At 52.5% G+C, this 17,607-nt stretch overlaps 6 protein-coding genes across 6 annotated transcripts; 1 reads left to right on the top strand and 5 right to left on the bottom strand.

The window, feature by feature from the left end:
- Positions 1-94: 94 nt before the first annotated feature.
- Positions 95-1,822, bottom strand: G6M90_00g035200 (uncharacterized protein; the record flags this gene model as incomplete). The annotated part of the gene is made up of 1 exon (XM_014691428.1): positions 95-1,822. One exon carries the CDS (start codon positions 1,820-1,822, stop codon positions 95-97), a length of 1,728 nt encoding a protein of 575 aa, XP_014546914.1.
- Positions 1,823-2,913: 1,091 nt separating this feature from the next.
- codA (Choline oxidase) lies at positions 2,914-4,548 on the bottom strand (the record flags this gene model as incomplete). Its single annotated transcript, XM_014691427.1, has 1 exon — positions 2,914-4,548. The coding sequence occupies one exon, from the start codon at positions 4,546-4,548 to the stop codon at positions 2,914-2,916; it is 1,635 nt and encodes a 544-aa protein (XP_014546913.1).
- Positions 4,549-7,763: 3,215 nt separating this feature from the next.
- betB (NAD/NADP-dependent betaine aldehyde dehydrogenase) lies at positions 7,764-9,293 on the top strand (the record flags this gene model as incomplete). Its single annotated transcript, XM_014691426.1, has 1 exon — positions 7,764-9,293. The coding sequence occupies one exon, from the start codon at positions 7,764-7,766 to the stop codon at positions 9,291-9,293; it is 1,530 nt and encodes a 509-aa protein (XP_014546912.1).
- A 461-nt stretch (positions 9,294-9,754) lies between these two features.
- G6M90_00g035170 (uncharacterized protein) lies at positions 9,755-10,465 on the bottom strand (the record flags this gene model as incomplete). Its single annotated transcript, XM_014691425.1, has 1 exon — positions 9,755-10,465. One exon carries the CDS (start codon positions 10,463-10,465, stop codon positions 9,755-9,757), a length of 711 nt encoding a protein of 236 aa, XP_014546911.1.
- Positions 10,466-10,799: 334 nt separating this feature from the next.
- Positions 10,800-12,736, bottom strand: G6M90_00g035160 (uncharacterized protein; the record flags this gene model as incomplete). Its single annotated transcript, XM_014691424.1, has 3 exons — positions 10,800-11,827; positions 11,928-12,355; positions 12,465-12,736. 3 exons carry the CDS (start codon positions 12,734-12,736, stop codon positions 10,800-10,802), a joined length of 1,728 nt encoding a protein of 575 aa, XP_014546910.1.
- Positions 12,737-14,548: 1,812 nt separating this feature from the next.
- On the bottom strand, positions 14,549-15,940 carry G6M90_00g035150 (uncharacterized protein; the record flags this gene model as incomplete). The annotated part of the gene is made up of 4 exons (XM_014691423.1): positions 14,549-14,962; positions 15,024-15,087; positions 15,140-15,648; positions 15,731-15,940. 4 exons carry the CDS (start codon positions 15,938-15,940, stop codon positions 14,549-14,551), a joined length of 1,197 nt encoding a protein of 398 aa, XP_014546909.1.
- Between the last annotated feature and the right edge of the window lie 1,667 nt (positions 15,941-17,607).

Below are 17,607 nucleotides of genomic sequence, written 5' to 3'. Positions count from 1 at the left end.
CATCTATTGTTTATATTGCTTGCCTCAAAATGTTATTTACATCAGTCGTTATATAAATACAAAGTCGTTGAAAATAAACAAGAGGATAGGTAGCTCAATCTGGGAAGAGGATGAGATTGGCAATTCTGACTACTTCATTCGCTGTAGGTGTTTCGATATTTGAATCCTCTATTTGCTCAGATGGTACAAAGACATCTTCATCGTCTGGTTCCCAGGGCTGGAGTCCCATGGCTCGTAGTGCCGGTGCACCGCCTAATTCTGCAATTTCCTTCTCACTCGGCATAACATTGATGTCTTCAGCCACAGTGCCTCGCCCAGAAGAGTCGAAGTCAGGGCCTGGTTGTCCACGCCGGAATGCTTTTCGTTGGCGTGCAAGATACAAAGCATTCGTTTGGGTGAGAGGGGCTGCAGGGATATATACCAACATACTAATGTCATCTGCCCCAGGAGTGCTAGGAGTGTGGAGTCCGTGGCAACTATCACTAGATATATGATACGGAAGGTCAGGGTGCCAGAGTATGTAGTCGCCTGGCTGTAAAGTTGGTAGAGTGACTAAGACTCTTCGTAGATGAAGGTGTGGGTGCCACCGCTCGGTAAGCCGCTGCGCATGGCCGGGTACAGCACCGTGGATAGTTGTGTCCGGATCATGTTGAAGTTCCCAGTTGCTAGCATCAAGATAAGCGTCCCATTCTGCTCCGGATGGTCTATCTGGCGCCGGATTCTTTGGGCCGAAGAAGGGTCTGAGGAGGTAATAAGCGGTTGCAAGTTTGGGTGATGGCAAAAGCCTCAGCATGCCCGGCTCGATTGTAGAGAGCGCTAGGAGGCCTTGGAACATCCTGAATATGGTGCAAGCACCATAACCGTTATATAAATCCATGGTTGAGGATGCGCGTCCTGTACATTCCCAAGGATCATACTCCTCCCACTTGCCATGAAACACTTGATGATATGTTTGGCTGCGACCGTAGCCGTCTGGTTCCCATCTTTCTAGTGATCCATTATCAACTTGAGAAATTATTCCTGCAGCTGATTGCAGGGCTGTTATCCAATCATCTGCGGCCTGTGAGGCGAGAAGCCGTGACTGTAGTTGCTGTTGCGGCTCTCGGGGGGGTGATTGCGAACGTGGCCAAGCGAAATTTGATTCTGGGTTGAATGAAGTTGTATCAGACATCTTTAGGGATCCAATGTCGCTAGTATCAGCACCAAAGCCACCACCATGCACTCGCAGTCGATCAACGTAGGTAATGGGGAACCGGGTTTCCACGCGTCCATCCGGCTGTGCTTCCCACAGGCCCATCATGAACTTTTGCACACGAAGAACGTTTGGGTGAGCCCGGCATCGTACCTGTGCCGGTGTCCAGAAGCAGTCAAAGCATGTTGGATCCTGCTTAGGCGCCTGGAAATGAGGCAGAAGCGGTGGCTTTGGTTCTTGGTTGCCATTGACAGATTCTGGTTCGGGCTGCCCAGTGCCATATCTCTTCCTTCTGCCATCTAAATACCGGACAGTGTCCCGAACCGCGGAATCAACCTCCGGGCGAGGAATAACTTTGCGAACAACGCCGACACCGTAGCGGCGCAGGTCGCGACCAAAACGAGATGTTTGCGCGGGGTCCTTCAAGTCAGCAAACTCAACCGACGGGATGAGGTGGGCGCCCAGGCACTCAATATGCTCTACCTCCACACGCAGCGCAAGGATAAGTCGAGCCCACGATGCTTCAAGTTCCGCTTCACGGCCCGCAATCAAGCTCTTCTTAATCTTGGAAAATCTCTGTGACAACGGAATGGGATCAGGCCCCCAAAGCGATGGCAGTGGGTACTCCATGCTTTCCAGAAACGTGGTCGATGAAGACGAGGCCAAGATAGACGCCTGACGTTGGCGGGGACACGCTGCGAAGAACGGTCTACCCTAACAGTGGTTGGAGAGTAGATTCCATTCGCGATACAAGGCTGGTTTTAGGATCTGGTATGAGATCCGTCAAAGGGTCGGGCATCAAGGTCAGCCTCGCTGTGGATGGGAGGATGGCGTCAATTGGAAGTCGCAGTGACAGTCATTGTTGAGGTTCAGACTGCACATGTGCGTTGCTGACTGGACCTCAAGTTGGAATCAGCCACGCTGGAGCATCGTTCCTGCCTCCACGAATTGTCATGGGCCCCAATTGGTCTGCCTCCGGCGAACAACCCCCTCAGCTTGCGATGGAGGTCATTCAAGCCAGTAATCCAATTCTGATCTATTGGAGTTTTCTACCTTGCCTCCTGCGGCGACATCATCTTTCTTTGCCCGACTTGCCATGGTCGTCACGGTTGTTAGCTGACCCCCCGCTGCCCCTCGGGCCCTTGATTCTGCCAATTTTGACCCAGCCTTTGTCACAATATCCCGAATTACCGGGCCAGCTTGCCACCCAATTGGAGCGTCTTTAAAGCATGGAAAGTTGGTGCTTCATGAATTCCTCTCTGATGCAGCCCGTTTGGGCATGTAACTTTCGTGATCGGCTTACCGGAGTACTGGTCTATTATTGCTGACCAGAACAGGTCTACAGTGGCTTTCTCCCATATCATTGGAATCATACACCTGAATGAGGCACAACCGCTGCATAAGCAAATTAACTGCAAGACAATAGATTGTTATCCGCTCAGCAATCAACGATCGCAATCCTCAATAAGGGAAAAAGAAAATTTGCTTCATTCATATTCCTCCATGCATTCCTGTTATATATACAAGTCATTTTGGACTTCAGATATTATCCTACAACGCCCAGTGGTCTCAACACTGAAAAAGCAAGCCACATATTGCGCAATCGATACCGACGGGCAATTCCCTTGTCGTAGCACATTGAACACATCATGAAACGCTTGCAGAGCTTGCGCTTCTCACAGTCACACCTTCACTGCCACTTCACACTCGAATTCAAGGGCTTACAACCTAGCCGGCTTGTTGCCGGGCTTCCATCCTCCCTCGGAAGCAATCAACTCGGCAGCACGCTCACCAATGGAGAGGACAGTGATCATGGGGTTGATCGTTGGCATCTCAGGGAAGATACCAGCGTCAGCAATACGCAGGTTCTTGATCCCACGGACCTTGAGCTCGGGGTCAACTACAGCAAGATCATCCTTGGTAATATCGCCCATCTTTGTGGTACCTGCGGGATGGTAGACAGTGTGGGCAACACGGCGAGCGTATTCGCTAATCTCCTCATCAGTTTGGACCTTGGGGCCGGGGGCCACCTCCTCCTTGAGCCACTCCTTGAACGGGCTCTGCTGCGCAATCTTTCTGGCGGCCTTAATACCCGCAACCAGTGTCGCGGCATCATAGCCTTCAGGGTCGGTAAAGTAGCGGAAGTCGAGAGCAGGCTTGACAGCGGGATCGGCTGAGGTGAGGAAGACGCGGCCACGAGAGCGGGCACGGGGAATGTTGGGTGTCATGCAGAAAGCATAACCGTCTTTGATGATAGGATAACCCAAGCGCTCTGTGTTCAGGCAGAATGGGATCTGGTAGCAGTGCATCATGATGTCAGCGGCATCGCCGTCGTTGCCGGCGGCATTGGTGGCCTCGCGGCGGAGGAAGACACCGGCATCGGAGTCCATGGTGGTCTGGTTTGGCGGCACAGGCTTCTTGAGTTCCCACATGATGATGGTTTCGGGATGGTCAATCAAGTTCTCACCAACACCGGGAATGTCCTTGACAACATCGAGACCCAAACTCTCCAGCTGGGCACGAGGTCCCAAGCCGGAATGAAGCATGAGGCGTGGAGTATCAACGGCACCGGCTGAAAGGATGATTTCCTTGCGGGGCTTAAGGAGGAGCTTCTGGCCATTCGAAATAATGGACACACCGGTAGCAGTGTCATTCTCGACGACAATCCTATTGACCCATGCCTTGGTCAGAACAGTCAAGTTGGGACGGCGCTCCTCGCCCCGCAGGATAGGGTGGATATAGGCAACCGAGGCGCTGCTGCGATAGCCGTTGTCCGGGTTGTAGGAGATGGAGAAGAAGCCGGCACCCTGAGTGAGCTGGCCCTTGGTGCGAATCTCTTCGTTGAAGTCGGGTATGATGGGGATGTCGTAAGCGTCGGAGCAGGCCTTGACCCAGTCCTTGCAGAGCTGGTTGCGGTGGCGAGCGTGGACAGGCTGGAAGGTATTGCGCAAGTTGTCGGCATGGCGCATCATGTTTTCAAAGGTCCAGCCTTTGCAACCCTGTTCAACCCAGCGGTCCATATCATGGCGGAAGGGTCGGAAAGAGATCAAGGTGTTGTGGGAGGAGCAGCCGCCGAGGACCTTGGCGCGAGAATGACGGATGTGGGAGTTGCCCATGGGCTGCTCAACAGTGCCGTAGTCATAGTCGAGATCGCCACCGAGCAAGGAAAGCCACTGGCGAAGATCAAGAACATTGTTGAGGTTGAAATCAGAAGGGCCGGCCTCAATCAGAAGCACCTTGCGCTCGGGAAGGTAGCTGGAGAGACGAGAGGCGATGACACAGCCAGCAGTGCCACCACCAACAATGATGTAGTCGTAGGAGGATTCGGACCCCTGGGGAAGGAACTGGGTCGTCATTTTGGCTTGACTGAATTAATTATGACCGTTCCAGCTAACAGGAAGCTCAATTGAAGCTCCAGAAGGGTCAAGTCAAGCTTGGGATAGACGATGAGGTTGGAACGACGAGTGTAAGTCGCAACGTCCCGCACCTGTGAACCTGCTTTAATGATTGGGCTTAGCAGTCTCACGAGTTGACTCTTTGGAGTGAGGAGGACGGGAGATGAACAAGGCAGGTTTAAGTGGAAGTAAAGAGCACAAGAGTAGGATGAGAGCGGGCGAGGCAGATTTAAGTCAAGTTGCAAGCCACCGTTCGCACAGCTCGGCATCACACGACGGGGAGGGGACCCTGGGGTTCTTAGCTTCTTCTGGCACAATTTTTTTTTCTCTTGTTGGTTTCTAGTTGTTGGTCCATGAGGTACAGTGGACCTCTGAGCCGGCGGCCAGCATTCACGAAGGCCAGCTAGAACCGACTCAAGCAGAATAGACAGTACCGGGGCAGAAAAGCATCTTCACCGGCGGTTGGACCAGTGAGAAGGCAAATTATCCCAGGAAAATTCTGGGGCTATGAAGGAGGGTGGATGATGACCAGGGCAGCCCGAAAGCCGTGTGCTGATCCTAGACGCAAACTGTCTCGGACAGATGAGGCTGGGTGACGCAACACCGTATGATGAAATGCATGGACTGAGCAGCCATGCAGACACAACGTGGAGACGGGCGAGCAAAGAGCGGGACTATCTACAGGAGGCTTGCTTACAAGGCTGGCGACATGCGCCAGTGGAGTAGCCAAGATGCATTTGACGGAAACGAGGCTTCAATTTGATGGACCGCCACAAAAGGCTGATACCAGCTGCACAATGTTCTGCGCAGACTGGTATTCCGGATCCATTGGCCTATTGGGTACCGAGGGAACAGCTCTTTGAATGCATTGTTTTTTTTTTTTTTTTTTTTTTTTTTTCAAGAAACACAGCTCCAGTTTTCGACAGGGCAGAGTTGGATTGCTGGAACACTGCGGGATGTTTCTGCTGCAGAACTGGATACATGTCAATATCTTTCGCGAGCAGACATGGCGCAAGTCCGGGTGGTGTAGATTCTGGCAGTGGCTGGATAGGACGCCAATGGCATTGGCTGGAAATTCAATGGATCAATTGATGGTTTCACATCAAGAGCCCATGTCTGGCCATTTAGTCGCAACACAAATCGAAAGCGCCGAGAGGACCAAGACCCGGTCCTCCGCCGCAAAAAACGCGGGGGGGGATTAACCAGCAGCCATCCGGTAGCAGGCTTTTATTATTTCCTCCCAAAGACTTCCACGACCGTCTACATACTACTACAGGCATGGGGTGAAACGAAACACAGTGGTGCCGCGCCCCATTCTGTTGCCCCTTCTCACAACCATGGCATTGTGAGCGACATGATCAATGTGAGGGGGAGGCGGCGCCACTGAAGACTACTCGACTTCAAGCTCATCGTAAGGGCCATGGATGGTTGGCCAGAAATATCAATATTTCTATACCGAAAGACGACATGTTCGGCATTCGGCGTCTGCGCGGAGTCTTTGAAGTGCGGTCCAAAACGAGGGGCTGCCAGATCAATCAGAGTGGCAGTGTTCTCGTGTCTGTTGCTAAAGGTGGTAGGAACCATCTATCCTCGAATCTTGGATATACAGATTCAGCAGGTTGCCAACGTGCTGCTGTGCAATCTCAAAGCCCCTCACGCCAACCCATGATCTGAGGAGTGCATGGGGCCTGGGGGTCCTGCCAAGAGAACGACGAGGGGATACGGAGTGGTCAGGATCGCTTCAACATGATCCAAGCGGCTGGATCTCCTTGAGACGTACGGAGTAGCCATGAGCTGATGTTTTGAAGACAGAAGACTCTGCCGCGCTAGACCTGAATATGGTTCCAAAAAAATCGATGGCTTAATCCAAGCAGTTGGTCGAGTTGCTAGGGTGCAACTACCGCCAGACAAATTGACGACAATATTCCCTGGACTCAGCCTACACGTACACGGTAGGATCCCTACCTTTTGCCTTCTTTCCTAACCGGCTTGAATCGCAGCACATTTCCAACATTATGCCATGCAAAACTTTCGCTTCGACAGACCGCAAACGGCAACCAAATCTACATTGCACCAAGAAGCAATGACGTCGTTGTGCCCCTCTCTTCCCCACCAAATCCGACTGAGCAGAAACGCAAAAAAATGGAAAAGGCAAGAATAATTTACTCGAGACAGGTGGCTTCACCGCCCTCAGAGTGGATGTTGTCGTCGTCGGCACAACTCACAATTCACAATTCGTAACAGGATCCACCGGGATGCCCCCCGATGGCCCCATATGCAGCCGAACTTCCAACCTTGGATTGCCGCGGTGGGCGTGATAAGGTCAACGCGAGTCAATCAATACTAGCACTATGCACGGAGTAGTACTTTGTGAACTGCCGCCAAGCCGTGACATGACGGACTTTGGAGTACGGAGTAGAGTGTTGGATGCATTGATGGTGTCTCTCGGGGAGCCGGTTGCGTGGTGGCCACCGCAGAGCCCACCATTGAATTGGCGGCTGAATTCGCCTTCCCAGCCATCGAGCCACCGCTTTCCAGCTTCCAAGGATATTGCTGGCTCACTTGCAGGTGAGTTTGTTCATGTTGGTGCAAGACGGACAAGACAAGGGTTCTGCCCCGAGAATTGCATGTAGCACGTGGGGGACTGATGGCTGCATCAGTACATACATACATACATACATACATACACACAGCCATCAATAACATGCGCGGAAAGCTGGCAGTGCCACCAGCGGACCTGTCGGCGGCACCGCAGTCTGAGGCGCGGTGCGACACCGTAGGAGCCAACCGACGGACCGCTTCGGACATTTCGGCGTCTTGGGGCGGCGTGGGCGTCTCGGCGAGAGCTCGACCTGCGACACCATGGATCCACCCGCTCTTGCCCACTTCGCGCGGATCGTCGTTTCCTAGAATCCTCACCATAGCATCACCATTGCCATTCTCACTGACGTCCTGCCAATCCATCTACTCCGTGCAGGTGTTTCTTGGTAGAGATCACCAACACTGTGCATCTTGACAGGAGCTGGGTTCACTTTTGCAGCTAACACCACACACTGCAGCTCGCATACGAAAGACACAGCTTAAAGAGCCGCTAGAGCCTCCAGAGCTTAAGGGCTTCAAAAGCTTCAAAAGCTTCAAGAGCTTCCGAGGTCCACAGCTTCCTTTGAACCGCCATCATGACATTCGCAACCGAGATTCACACCTTCCACTCCGGCAGACCACAGCCTCAAACCTCCTCTTCCTCTTCGACATTCAAATCCATCGACCCGACCACCGGCGAGCCTCTTGCAACCATCTACACCACCACTCCCGCGCAGCTCAATGACGCCGTCGCTGCTGCGCGAGCAGCTTTCCCCGTCTGGTCGCAGACCCCGGCACCCAAGCGAGCTGCCATTCTCCTCCGCGCTGCTGCTCTCCTGCGCGAGCGCAACGACGCACTCGCCCTCACCGAGACTCTCGACACGGGCAAGGCCTGGTGTGAGACGTCCACTGTCGACGTAGTCACTGGTGCCGACGTCCTCGAGTACTACGCCCAGTTCATTGCTGGTGGCCTTCCCGGCCAGCATACCCGCCTCCGCCAGGATGCATATATTCTGACGACTCACGAGCCACTGGGTGTTTGTGCGGGTATTGGCGCGTGGAATTATCCAATTCAAATTGCGCTGTGGAAGTCGGCAGCTTGCTTGGCCGCCGGCAACTGCATGGTATACAAGCCCAGCGAAGTTACGCCTCTGCATGGAAACACCCTGGCACAGATTTACGTCGAGGCTGGTTTGCCCGCTGGCGTGTTCAATGTTGTCTACGGCGATGGTCCCGCCGTTGGCGCGCCGCTGGTTGCCCACCCCGACATTGCCAAGGTGAGCTTCACCGGCCAGGTCAGCACCGGCAGCAAGGTAGCCAGCGAGGCTGTCAAGAGCATGAAGAGCGTCACCATGGAACTCGGCGGCAAGAGTCCCGTTGTGATTCTCCCCGACGCCGATGTCGACGAAGCGGCTGACGTCGCCATGGCCGCCAACTTCTTCTCCACCGGTCAAGTCTGCACCAACGGCACCCGCGTCTTTGTTCCAGACACCTTGCTCGCCGCCGTCGAAAAGGCCCTTGTCCAGCGCTGCCGCGAAGGCATACGCATGGGCCTGCCCCGCGATGAAAAGACCAACTTCGGCCCCGTCGTCAGCGCCGCCCAACGCGACAAGATCAACATGTACATCAAGCATGGCAAGGACGTTGACCGCGCCAAGGTCCTCTACGACGGTTCTGTCGATTCCCAAAAGGACAAGCCCACCCCGGGCGGTTTCTGGGTCCCCCCCGTCATCTTCACCAACTGCACCGACAACATGCGGGTGGCTCGTGAGGAAATCTTTGGTCCTGTAATGTGCGTCCTGCCGTACAAGGTGGCGGGTAAGTCTCGGGAGGACTGGGTGGCAGAGGTGGTTCGACGAGCAAACGACACGCCCATGGGTCTTGCTGCTGGTGTGGTGTCGAGTGATGTTGGTCTTGCGCAGGACGTGCTGAGACAGCTGGATGCGGGCATCACCTGGATTAATACGTGGGGTGAGTCACCGGCGGAAATGCCTGTGGGAGGATGGAAGATGAGTGGTATCGGATTGGAGAATGGGCACGAAGGCATCCAGGCGTATATGAGAGTCAAGAGTACCTTGGTGCAGTTGGGCAAGGGCGCCTGCAAAGGGATGTTTGCCAAGTTGTAATGAGTATGGGTAAAGGAGAATCGGGAATGAAATGGAAATTTGGAGGACGTATTTAGCGAATTGCGTAGTCAATTTTGTATATGAAGCCACTCGTCTAGTCTTTGTATGTACGGTGCATTCTGATGGAATTGTAGCGCAGGCCGGCTCAATGCATGGCTGTTGTGTTATTAACTGGCAAGCCAGAACAAGTCAATCTGGACAAAATCCTTTGAAGGGCCCTTGTACATGACACACGTATGGAGTATTTCACCACAATCACAGTACGAGAAATTTGTTTTCAAAAAAAGGTGCTCTACTATCCTTGGATGAAGGCACAACTCTCCGAAAACAGTGTCCAGCGCCGGTAGTCCTCCTTTCCTCTTCCCCCGTCTATGGCATCTACCCTACAACGCCGCAGTCTCCAGCAAAGTCCTCGGCTCTCCAACCCCCATCCTTCTCGATTCAACAAAACGCTCAACGACTTATTTGTTCCGCTCGATCAAATCCCACTGGTTGCCATACAGATCCCTCCAAACGCCCACCTTTCCATACTCCTGCACGACCGGCTCCCGCACCCACTCCACGCCCGCCTGGCTCATGCTCCTGTAGTCCCTGTCAAAGTCGTCCGTCTCGAGGAACAGAAAGACCCGGCCGCCGGACTGGTTCCCCACGGCGGCGAGCTGCTCCTCCGTGTTGGCCTTCTGCAGGACAATGGTGGCGGCGTCGGGGCCCGCGCCGGGAGGGCGCATGGTGACCCAGCGTTTGGACTGGGCGGGGACGAACCTGTCCTCCACCAGGGTGAAGTGTAGCTTGCTGTAGAAGGATATGGCTTCGTCGTAGTCTTTGACCACGAGGGCTACGTGGGAGATGTGGCACCTCATGGTTGTTGGCGGTGCGTCCGAGGGTTTTTTTTGGGGTTGCGAGGAAGAGTTGTGGGTGAGAAGTTGGAAGTTGGGCTTGCCGCGGTTGGATATGCTACTTGCGTCATTTACATAAGCGTCGACGGTGAGTCCACCACGATTTTGCAAGGTTGCGCTGGGGTTTTGTTTGGCTTGTCGAGCTTTGTGAGTGTTGGAGGATTTCCGGGACACGTCTCTCATTGGGACATTGAGCTCACGCGGTGGACTCTGACCAGCCGAGTTGCCATTTGGTGTTATGGCAAGACTCGAATCCAATGCATCAACCTCTGGCATCTCAGAGTCGCAGGCACTGCAGTCTGTGATTAGGGGGCCGAGTTTCTTTACAGGGCGGCTGGGAGTTTTCATTTGATTGAATTCCCAGCAAAGTCCGTGGCTGCCGGCCAATGTCGAGCTTCTTGCTCGCATGCAACTACGTAGGCAACCATGTGCGCGGAAGAAGCATGAAAAGACTATAGATATATACATAGAAACATATATACTTGGGAAGTTTCAGCAACGTGTCTACTTCTATTGGTAAGTGAGTACCCATTAGTGATTCTCTGTAACTGTTTAAATATGCGCACAAAACGAAAATTTAAAAAAAAAAGAAGCAGCCTCTCTGCATCGCTCACAGGGGAACGGGAAGGTTTCTCTGCATATATCCCCTCCACTTCGGCAACGTTCTCGCATACTGCGTACCCTTGGTCAGGTCCTCAATAGCACTGCCCCATCTCACGAGCTCCTCTTCCGCCCAGGCCGTGTGCAAAATAGCCAAGCCGTAGCCCATGCCCGACTCGTCGTCGATGCCCGCAGGCACCGTGATAGCCGGGTAGCCAGCTTGTGCCGAAATCTGATAGCTCTGGGCAACATTAGAGGGGACCAAGAGCCCGCTCAGCATCTTGTTCTCGTGGCGGAGGGCGTCGTCGATGCCGCCACGGGTAGTGGACTGGCAAAAATTGAGTGCCTGCCAGTACGTCTCGTCCTGGATGCCCTTCGTTTCGAGGGACGCCAGGAACCCGTCCTGGCCAGAGAACCACGCCGGGTTACCCAGGGGCCAGGGGTTGCCGCCTTGGCTGCCGTCATTGTCCAGGTTGTACTTGACGATGTCGTCGATGGTACGGATGTTTGTGTTTCTGAGTTTGGCGAGGTACTTGTTGATGTTGTTGTAGAAGTCGACCTTGATGTAGGTGTACTCTGACTCGTTGGGAAAGCCACGCGTGGTGCCGTAGTCCCAGTTCCACCCGTCAGGGGAGACGATGGTTTCGTAGTTTGTAATTTCGGTGTTGTTAACGATGGTGGCGCCAGCGTCTTCAATGAGCTTGACGAGAGACACCAAAGTACGCTGGTGCTCGGCACTGGCATGTACCCAGAAGCTATTCCAGGGAATGCCAAAGGTGGCATTCTTAAGGGTTTCTTTGGTGGTGAGAAATTGAGCATAGCCTCTCTTGGGAGTCTTGCCCCTCTGCGCAGTTGTGTAGTTATCATGGCAGTCGACGCCGTAGATGGCATCGAGTGCGTAGACGGCGTCGCGGACAGTGCGACCGAATGTGCCAACTGAGTCCTGGTGTTCTGTTTCAGGAATGACACCGCCGCGCGACGTGAGGCCGACGGTGGGCTTGAAACCTACGATGGAGTTTCTCATGGCAGGGTTGATGACTGCGTCTGTTAGACTGGTATTCTTCAATCGTTTATACAGCACCAGCCGTCTGGAGCAGGCAAAATTAATGACATTGGGCGTCACAAAAGGTAGACTCACCACTGCCATCCGTCTCAGTTCCCAAGGAGAAAGCAATGCAGTTGGCAGCAACACCAACACCGCTGCCAGAAGAGCTGCCTCCAGGGTTCACGGTGAAGTTGTACGCGCTCCTGCATTGTCCACCACGCCCAGAGTATCCCTCGGAGTAATTGTTGCTTCGCATGTCTGCCCACTCACTGAGGGTGGCTTTTCCAAACAGCACAGCGCCGGCTTTGCGCAGCTTGGCAACGACATAAGCATCACGGGGTACTCGGCTACCGAGCAAGGCCCAGCTACCGGCGGTGGTTTCAAGGTTGTCCTTGGTTCCAATATTGTCCTTGACAGTGAAGGGAATTCCGTGCAAAGGACCACGGACCTTGCCCTGCCGACGCTCGTCGTCGAGCTGTGCGGCGATGGCGAGTGCATCGGGGTTGATTTGCATCACAGAGCTGCCGAATCATGTCAGCCTTTTGTAATTCTTGCTTGGCAAGACATGAATGACGCCTTCGGATATATAAAACTTGGCAGGCAAATGAAGAAAAAAATGCGACGACCTACTTGATATACTGCTGTGTCTGGAACGTCCGCGTCATGTAACAAGTAACCAGCTTCACGCTCGTCAGGGTCCCTTTCCGCATGGCCTCTTGCATACCATCAATTGTAGCCTCCTCGAGTTTGAAGCCAAAGCAGTCCCCCATAGGGAACAGCTTATCCGTGCCAGCATTCTCCTGTAACGGAACCAAGTTGGGTGTGAATTCGAACACACCGTCTGCACTTGTGGCTGAAGCTCCCGCAGCCGCGGCCAAGAGTGACACCAGAGCAGATCGCATCTCGATTAGATTTTGGCGCAACCACACCCCACGGATCTGATGAATATTTCGATGGAACGCCCTGACAATTCCCGCAATCCGTGCGCCGATGAGAGTCTTCCGAAAGAAGAAGTGGTGGCGCCGACCCAACCTGGAGTCCTAGCGCAATTCTGGGAGAAGGTCGATGGCAATGGAAAGAAGGGGGAGGAAAGAATAAAAATACGTACTTGACAAGAGAGGTCAGCTTCGACGAGCGAGCCAACAAGACGGTAATATTGCCTTGGACGATGCCTCCATGGCGGACCACATGCAGTCAAGCCATTTCCACATCAAGCAAGGCGGATTTACTCATCTCGAACTTCGCAGGATGTCCGGAGCAGGGTTCCTTCCCCGTTTGTTCACAAGTCATGGCATCTCAAATCATTGGACCCGACTCTTGCAGGGCCAAGAGCTCTCTCTACTAGAGCGCGCGCACGAGTGCAACCAGATGCAGGCAAGCCAGATGGCAAATTGGATGTACTAGCCCGAAATTCCCGGCCTCGTTCATTGGGTTAGGCTCCATCCAGTTCATGTGAGGAGGTCCACGCGTCCAAGGTGGACTGTTGCCATGGATAGGCCTGTTGTTCATGGCCTTGCTGACGGCCAAATTGAGGATAGTTGCTTCCAACGTCGGGTGAATTGCTCATGTCGGTGGGCTCACTCTTTTTGCCAGGCAGGTGCGCTCACGCGGCAGTCTCGCCTCACCAGGTACCTGACCTGGCTATCAGACTTTATACTTGTATGCATAATAGATTATAATACCAGATATTAGTACATATATTATAATAGGTAAATAGATTTTACTATAAATTTCTTAAATATATATATAAGAAGAGTTCTAATACAATAAATACCCAAGTAGTAGGGGGCTAAGCGCACCTAGCAAAAAGAGTGAGCCCGCCGAGCAATTCACAAAAAAAAAAAAAAAAAGGTCGCTTGCCGCGGTACCGCATACATGCAAACGTTCAGGGGTGGGAGGGGAAGAGCCGCCTGGCGCATTGGAAGGACGTAGCGGCCGGAAATGGCGGCTCCCGCGTGCATGATTGGCCCATCTACAATTTAAACCCTGAATGGTTAGCCAGGTGTGACATGAGAAGGCGGGTTACGGCCAATTAAAGGGAATTTTATTATGAGGAGCATGTGGGGGGAGGAAGTACCTGATAAGCCGATAAATTAATTCCTCCTGTCAAATCCGCCGTCGTTTCTTGACACGGGGTCGCAGGCTTTGTCGGGCTTCCTTGGAGAGACGAAGGATTCCAAATCTCCACTTGGGAAGGCAACAGAATAGTAATTATTGCATTTTGGAGAGGCCCAAAATGCATTTGCCACGGTCCTGAAATTGGTGTCTTTGAACCAGTGCCATGTACTCTATGTATTGAATCCTGCATATCGTGGCCTGTCTGGTTGTCTGATCCGACTCGAGTCAGTCGCAAAACATATGAAGGATTGTGTCAAAGTGATAACTGACACGTCACACATGCCCTAATCTAAGATGAAGCATTTTTGCGTTGTTCAAACGCTGGACTACTACTTCTCTCTTTATATGAAACAGTTGCTCAGGTTCCTGGGAAATTTTTAAGCCAAGGGCGCGTGTTGCGTCTACAGATATACATATCTTCGGCCAAGATGGCTGGTGTCCAACTGCCGGCCCGTGTTCTTCCTACTCTAAATTACAAGTTCCCATAACTCCTTATAATATGTAAAAAAACAAAAAAAACCATGCGCTTGTTCCCTTTCTCTAGGTATAGATTAGACTTTGCTTTTTTGCCCCTTTTAAAAATTCACCGTCGCAGCTCAATATTGTACATATTTCCCATCTGATTGCTGACCAGGGTGGCCAGGATGACCCGTTTCCAACTGACCTTCCTTGACATCAAAATCGACTCTTACAAAAATGCCATCCGCCTCAGTCTGACTGTGGCCGTCAGGTTGTGAAATGGCATGGACTTCGTTTCCATATGCCGCCGTATTCTCCTGACTAGACAGCATGCTATGCTGCGAGCGTAATCGAAATGTACTAAGTGCTGTCCCTCTGGACCGTTTACTCGTCGCGCTTCGGTTGTACTTGGAGTTGCCGGACTCGGTATAAACGGTAGTGTTAAGGACATATTTATCGAAGATGGGCTTGATGCCAGGGATCGAGAGGGCGATGAGAGTGGCACCGATTTCAGAAGTTTCAACGGCGAGCATAGGATTGTAGCTCCAAGACTAGGGCATGTTAGCCCTGTAAACAAGTTCAATGTCGGTGCAAATCAGAGCCAAAGCATACCATGTCAGCTTCCCACTGTCCCTTGATGACGAGAACCAGACGGGTAATCGAAATGGCAACAACGCTAAAGGCCCTTAGTATCACAGCCGTTTACCCGCATCAGACGTAGGACTTACCCCAAACCGGGTAAAAGAATACAAGCCAGCTGTAGCTTTCTCTTTCTCGGCATCTCCAGGATCTTCAACATGGCAACCGGAATACCAAACAGCAAGAAATCACACACCAACGACACTGACGAATTCACGCTGTACACCAATCCCCACTGCAAACAGGTATATCTCTCCCAGCCAGGCTCCCAGCCATACGGCCACAGCCCCGTAACAGGCCGGCAGTGAAAAATCAGCAGGAACAGCTGCGGCATGAACCCGGCCACAATGACGGCAAACACGGCCTGGATGGCAATCAAAAATCCATGGTGTACACTGCAAATCCGATAATAAAACGCTAACCCGGAAATGCGGCAGACCAACAGGGCCACTGTATAGATAATGTGGGCGACAAAGTCGAGGACCTGAGTTCGCATGACGATGTCGACGGGTAGGACATATTGGATGTAGGCGAAGTGACGGCCTGATCCAAGGCAAATAAGTTCGATGCACAGGCCGACATAGGCGATGAGTAGAGCCTGCACTAGTTAGCTGGCACATTCACACACGAGCCTGCCGCATGCACCATTACTTTTGCCCGCGTGCATGTTGAGAACATACCAATGATACCACAGCCAACCCATCGTCATATCCAAACCTCCTCACAATAAATGTCCTCGAAACCACTCTCCCGCAAACCACAAAAAATGTCAAAATCGTCACAATCGAAATCCCCACAACAGCTGCTCGGTCCTTGCTCTCCAGCAATATCGCCCTCGTTACATCTGGTGGCACCCGGCCGTCGGCAATGGCCTGGTCGACATCGCTCATCGTGTACGCAGCAGATTCAAGGCGGAATCCTCCTTGTTTTGCAACAACGGCAACAAAACACAAACATGAAATCAGAAGCCAGGGTTTACAGATGGCGAAGAAGAGGGAAGTCGTGCCTCTGCCAAGTACGAAGTACATACATACATGCATACACATGGACGAGCAGGGGGCGGAAAAAATCGATATGGGCTTAGAGCGGAACGCCACTCGTCGGTGTCGGTACTGGGTTATTTCCTAGTAGTACTACTGACTGGTTGACAGGCGAGGACATGCCTGCTTCCATCATCCCTCTCAGCTATTATGTGCGTGTGGGCGCCGTGTTTCGACTTTTGCTTGGGTTAGTCCGGTTCAGGATCCCTGAAGATTTGGGATGGGATGTTGGCTGGAATTTGATTTGCTAGAGCTTAATGCTCCTGGTGGTCTAGGGATCGGAGCCAGTTGAGTCCTTCGAGAGCCACAAGCATTACTCGTGCACCACTTTCGGGGTCGGTGGCGCTGGGCGAGGGCGGCCAACATTGAAGTAAGCCGCCAAGCGATTGACTAGCCGCGGTGCTGGAATGGTGCTGGCGGTCAGTAGCGTCAGGAGATGGACTGGTAGGTCAGGGGTATACATACGCACATGGTGATGGGTGCTGTCACGCAATTGACCCGTTGACGATTGACCGCCACGAAGAAACTTGATGGTTACAGGAGCCGGTGGGACTAGTACATATTTTTACGGAGCACGGAGTACACTCCGCCCGACTGCATGAAAGCAAGAAAGCAAATAGTGCAGCCTCTCCTTCCTTCCTTCCACAGGCACCACCACATGCTCCATTAATTACAGTGGGAGGCAGAAAGGATGTGACCACTACTTGGGTACGTACTATGCCATGCTAGAGTACCAGACTTTACTTGATAGTATATTGGTGCGTAATTCTTGGTGGGCAATATTCTGCCACAGACTGCGAGTATGGAGTCTGATGCCTTACGGTTCTTAGTTCATGTTCATGGCCACATATGTCAATATAGCCTAGTGCGTGTTCCATTGACTGTCTGGCCAGTCGGAAGGTGCTGCCACCGCAACTGCCGACAGTTGACGCTTTAGGTGCATAACGAAGCTGACAGCCCCCAAACCCAAAGAACAAGGATGAACCTGTAAACTTTGATTGCGACCTTGCGAACCTGTACACACTGAGACCAATAACAACTAAAAGAGAAATTCGAAAGAAAAAAAAGGCAAATGCCCTAACCTCAATAGTCACAAGGCCACTCACTCCCGCTCGCCAAGTAAGCATTGTCCAAACGGGACCTCGGCTCCGATCAGTTCGCATTGATGCGTTTGACGAAATCAGGGGCTCCGCATGCAAATTGGCTGGGGTCTTGGCCCACAGGCTATTTACCTGCCACAAAATTATCCATAAGTGGTGGCTGGCTGGGTGTAAATAACCGGCATTTTGCATGGCCGGGAACCACGGCAAGCTTGCTTCCCCACTTGAATTCAATTATTGAGTGAAAATGAGCTGTAATATTCTATCTCCAGTTCGTTCGATATGTATTGCAAGCAGTGATTGAACATGCGTATCTTCAATTTGAAGAACCACCTTGTCACCCTGGCGAGAGGAGGGGATTGCTCCGACGCCATCGAGAACGCCTCTCGAACAGGGCAAAGCGACGGCGCAGGTGGG

This window comes from Metarhizium brunneum, chromosome 2, assembly GCF_013426205.1.
Source record: "Metarhizium brunneum chromosome 2, complete sequence".
Taxonomy (NCBI): domain Eukaryota; kingdom Fungi; phylum Ascomycota; class Sordariomycetes; order Hypocreales; family Clavicipitaceae; genus Metarhizium; species Metarhizium brunneum.
This window is presented reverse-complemented; position numbering and strand designations above follow the sequence as displayed.